We start from the raw sequence: 5,760 nt of genomic DNA on the forward strand, positions 1-5,760 counted from the left end.
CTCCGTACGGAATCAGCGGCTCTTTAACTGGCGCCTCGGCCTACATCGGTGTTGATGACACAGACGGCTGTATTCGATCTGACGCGTTCAAGATTATAAAAGCGACAGTCGTGGTCCTTCTGGAGCATGTTATCAATAAAAAACTGAAAGATCTCTGTTTGGGGTGCGAAGTGGATCATCCGAGTCAGCTTAGACACTCTTGTCTCTTCGAACCTGACGCGTATTTCTTTGACAAATACTTTGAGGAACTATCGCGTGATCTGCTCAAACCTGGGCTTAAACACTTCATCGCTCAAGCCTTGAGTCGGTTTGGTTTGAGGGTTAACCCTCAGAGAATTCAAGGATCGGTGGATGCCGTTCTACACGAGCTGCGGGACGAAGTGTACATCGTGCAAAGGCTTAACGAGGTCAGAGAGAAACTTGTGGATGTCAGCAGCGAGCAGATCGTCTACGACGCCGTGGACAGCTGGAAGGGAGTCACACCAACCGTTTGAGATGGGGAATGTGTGCAGCGCTACAGGATTAGCAAAGAGTCTGCTTAAACGCCGTATTAGGTGCGAGATGTCCGGTCTGTTGTACAAATGCCTTACGGACCGTGTTGGTGTATCCGTAGTTGTAAACGGATGCGATGTTGACCCGAGACGTCTAACAAATCTCGTGAATCAGATGTGTCTTGTGCGAGGTACGGTGTGTGATTGGACTGCTTTGGTACATATGTGTATTAACGCATGCGAACCGATTTTGGTTTCTATCACAAAAATACTAGATATTGTGACTGAATGTGGCAGACGTATTAGAATTGCAGACATTTTATGTATGTGTACATATGTGTATGATGTGTGTGAAATTCTGCTGTCGAGAAATGACCAGACAGATGTCTGTGAAATAATAGACGCATTTATAGCGTATGTGGTTGACAAAAACATTGTGATGTGTATAAAATTCCTACACTCCCTCAATGATGTTGTATGATAACGTTTATGATCTTTTACTGAAATAAATACCAAGACGTTTAAGACCATCTGTGTTATTCTTTTGTACTTGTTAAAGTGTCGACATGTCAGGAGACATGACAGCAGACCTGAAAAAAGTCTATTACACACCTTCAAATGCGGGGTCTTTTGGTGGTAAAAAACGTTTAAAAGACGGTGTTTTAAAGGAAACAGGGGTTCGTTTAACAGATAAACAAGTTTCGGATTGGCTCGCCGGCGAGGATGCTTACACGTTACACAGAACTGCACCGCTAAAATACAAAAGAAATCGTGTTTTTGTTTATGGTATTGATATGCAGTTTCAGGCAGATCTGGTCGATATGTCTGCATACGCCAAGGAAAACGACAACGTTCATTTTCTGTTGACGTGCATAGACATGTTTAGTAAATATGCGTGGACTCGGGTTTTAAAAAACAAATCCGGTGTCGAGGTGTCTAAAGCTTTCCAATCTATAATGGATGAGGGCAGGGTGCCCCGTAAACTACAGACAGATAATGGGAAAGAATTTTTTAATAAACATTTTCAAAGCATGACAAAAAAGTACAACATACAACATTTTGCAACAGCCACCGATTTAAAAGCGTGCATCGTCGAGCGGTTTAATAGAACCTTAAAAGGGCGGATGTGGAGATATTTAACTGCTACAAACTCCAAACGCTATATCGATATTCTACAAGACATCACGGACGGATACAACGCCAGCTATCACAGGAGCATTAAGATGAGACCTATTGATGTGTCCAAAGAAAATGAATCTGCCGTGTATAAAAACCTATATGGATCTAAAGACGGCCCCGGCATAACCCCTAAATTTAAATATAAAGTTGGCGACATTGTTAGAATTTCTAAAGTAAGAGGTCCGTTCACAAAAGGTTATAAAGAAAACTACACGCACGAGTTCTTCACTATAACAGAATGCATATCACGCGAACGTCCCGTCTATAGGTTGTGTGATTATGACGGCGATGTCATCGATGGTGTTTTTTATGAAGAGGAATTACAAAAAATATTTGTGAACAAAAACAAAACATTTAAAGTGGAAAAAATTTTAGACAAGAAGAAACAAGGTCGAAAAACAATGGTTTTGGTTAGATGGCTCGGATGGCCCTCAAAATTCGCATCGTGGATCGACCAGAAAGAATTGGTCGATGTACAGAACCCATAAAAACAGACGAAACCTCGTAGATGGCACACATTCATGTAAAAACCAACCATGACTGCTGGTGGTTTTTATGTAACGCTTCCCTGTAATGCCTCAAGGACCGTTTATCCGGAAAATAGTATCTCGTGTTATACAACTCGATTATCAAAAACTATCAATCTAAAAGGAGAATGGCAAGTCGGGTTAATCGAATTTGAATATCCGCTGTCGTGGTACACATTTAATGAGGAAGATGCTACGTTCATTTTCAACTATGGTGAAACAACGAAGACTGAGAATCGGGTCACCGAATATAATATTGAAGGCAATATATCAAACGCATCTTACAGGTTAAAGACTGGATATTATGACGACGTCGTTTTTTTGATCAGGGAGATCAACGCGACTCTCACACAACGTGCGAGTCTCGGCTATGACCATGTTAAAAATAAAATTTTTCTCAAAGGCCCCCCGAAGACATCGCTGACATTTTATGGAAAGGTGGCCAACATTTTAGGATTAAAACCGGGAGTTGCTATTGAAACTACGGACCATGCTGTTGAAAGATCTGGCATGACTTATGCACCTTTTCAGGCTGATATTAACGCGGGGTTTTACAGTATGTATATTTATACCGATATCATAGAATACCAGACCGTGGGGGATTTCTACGTGCCGCTACTGAGATGTGTACATATAGAGGGGGAGAACCACAAGAATGTTAGTGTTAGATACGACACCCCACACTACGTATCGGTTAATAAATCGTCCGTCAGTGAGATAACCATACAGGTGAAAGACGATCAAAATCGAGACGTGCGCTTCAGTTACGGGAAGGTGTGTGCCAAGCTGCATTTTAGGCCTGTGAAACAATTTGTTTAAAAAATAATCATAATGGCATATTTCAACAATCACCACACAGACCCTTTGCGTTATGTCCAATATTACCAGAATCAAGCGGGGAATGGGCTCCCCGGTTATGCAGGGGGCGGAGTTATGTACGGAGCCGGGTTAGGGGGTGTGTTTAGAGGTCTCTTTAGAATGGCCATTCCTTTGCTAAAACGCGGTTTTAGCATAGCCAAACCACATCTTAAATCAGCAGCAAAAAACATACTAAGCGATGTTGTTAGCAATACATTATCGCATACGTTTAATAATAATAACAACAACAATAATAACACTCAAGATGGATCCGGACTAATGGTGATGGCTCGCAGTAGAACATCTAAACCGCCAGGGACTCGGAGGAGTGGCCAAACGACGAAGAAAAGAAAACATAACACCAAGAAATCGTCAGTTGTAAAACGCAAGCACAAGAAGACGCCAACCAGCTCTACAGCAAAAAGACCAAAGACCTGCGTTAAAACAATATTTTAGACCATGTCTTTACTACACAATATGTCAGAAGAATGTTTAAAAACCGAGCTGGACCTATTCACAGTACCATTAACACAGACCGTTATTGAAAAAAATACATATATAGAAGTACCACCGTTGTCAGCAATATCAGAAACATCACCTCTGGAGTTTTTTATAGCGGGGACTGGAGAGGATTATGTGGACCTAAACAACACCCTGGTTTTTTTGCGTCTCAAAATCACTAACGCAGACGGCACAGACATAGCAGACGGAGCCCCCGTGGGGCTTATTAACTATGCCGGATCTACGATATTTTCACAAGTGGACGTGTCGCTTGGAGACCGTCTCATATCACAAAGTTCCAACACATATCCTTATCGATGCATAATAGAGTGTCTCACCAATTATGGAAAAGACGCTCTTGAAACGCTGTTCTCAGCGGGGCTCTTTTACAAAGACACGGCCGGTCACATGGACGTAACGGACCCCGCTGGTGGTAATAGAGGTTTGACCAAACGAGCTGCATTTACCAACGCCAGCAACGTTGTTGAACTACTGGCCCCCATTCACAGTGACATATTCTTTCAAGAAAAACTAATGCTTAACGGCGTGGACATTAAAATTCGCATGACGAGGGCGAAAGATGAATTCTGTTTGATGAGGAACGACGCTGTGGCCTATAAACTAAACATCGTGTCAGCTTCACTGTTTGTGAAAAAAGTGTCGGTATCACCAGGTGTGAGATTGGGGCACGCGCAAGCATTGCTCTCGACGCCAGCCAAATACCCCATCGACAGGGTGTGTGTGAAAAACTTCTCAATCCCTGTAGGCTCACGTGTTTGTAATCAAGAAAACTTGTTCTTAGGAACTCTACCAAAATCCGTTGTTCTGGCTATGGTTGATAATGATGCGTTTACAGGCTCGTATGATAAAAATCCGTTCGCCTTTAAAAACTATGACCTAGAATTTTTGGCAGTTTATCTGGACGGCCAACAGCACCCCGCTAAACCTCTGCAGCCTGAATATGGAAGTGGCTCTGCGGTACGCGAATTTTACCAGTTAGCGCTGGCTTCTGGAAAGCATCTTAAAAATCAACCTCTAGCTATTGATAGGGAGGATTTTCTGCATGGGTATACCCTTTATGCGTTTAATCTCACGCCGGACGAAGACTGCAGTCAACACGTGTCGCTTATCAAGTCTGGGAACATTAGGCTAGAAGCACGTTTTAGACAACCTCTACCCCGAACGATCAACTTAATCGTTTATGCCATATTTGACAGCATCATCGAAGTGTCAAATCGCAGACAGATCCTGGTTGATTACTATTAATAGGCAGAATGGACACCATCCAGCTTACGGCAATAATGGATAAGATCTCATGTAACACCCATTTTCTCGGCGTACTACCGTGTGACCACCTACCAAAAGCCCCCTTGAGAAAATTACCATCCATGGTGATAATCAACACGCATCCTTCAGGACTCCCGGGTGAACACTGGCTAGCCATCTACATAAACGAGGTCGGCGTGGGTTGTTTTTTCGACAGCTTTGGTAATAAACCAGATGACAATCGTTTTCCACAGAATATCAAAAACTTTTTAAACCGAAATTCTAGAGTGATTCAACATTCAGCAGTACAAGTCCAAGATTTTTCATCAGAGACCTGCGGGCAGCATTGTGTGTTTTTTCTCTATCACATGGTGAAGGGACATGATTATGACCGAGTGCTGAAGATGTATACCGGCGATTTTATTAAAAACGACAAGATGGTGTCAGCATTTATGAAAAAACTAAAACTAAAAAAAGGTCTTTGTAATGAAAATGTTTTCAAATGTATTCGTTGTGTTCAGACAGGTGAAATGTTTATGTCTAACACTAGATATTTTCAATAAAAACAAAGAAAAGAGATTTCTTCTTCTTTTTTGACTCTTTATTATTATTATTATTAACATCATTATTATTATTATTGTTATACAAACACCACATACAGCAATACAGATAATAACAAGATCATAAACAAAAGAAAACTCATGGTTTAAAAACGTAGCCACTGACTCGTGTCAAGAGTGGGTGATTTGAATACAGGGCCATCTGAATAATTTGATTTTGCTGATGGTGTGCTCGGAAGTATTTTCTGCTTTTTACGCCTCTTAGACGAATTGGTTATAGGCGAAGTCGATTTGGTTTTGAAAGATTTAATTGCGTGTCTGACATAATGGTTTGGCACCGTTGAGTATGGTATGTTTAAAGTAGCAAAAGCCTCCAGA

The 5,760-nt window shown here is 41.6% G+C and overlaps 1 protein-coding gene across 1 annotated transcript; it reads left to right on the forward strand.

Annotated features, from left to right (window-relative positions):
* The first annotated feature begins 3,532 nt into the window (after nucleotides 1-3,532).
* On the forward strand, nucleotides 3,533-4,822 carry LOC128599403 (uncharacterized protein F54H12.2-like). The gene has a single exon (XM_053610940.1). The coding sequence runs from the start codon at nucleotides 3,533-3,535 to the stop codon at nucleotides 4,820-4,822; it is 1,290 nt and encodes a 429-aa protein (XP_053466915.1).
* Nucleotides 4,823-5,760: the final 938 nt, after the last annotated feature.

Source organism: Ictalurus furcatus, chromosome 23 (genome assembly GCF_023375685.1).
Source record: "Ictalurus furcatus strain D&B chromosome 23, Billie_1.0, whole genome shotgun sequence".
NCBI lineage: Eukaryota > Metazoa > Chordata > Actinopteri > Siluriformes > Ictaluridae > Ictalurus > Ictalurus furcatus.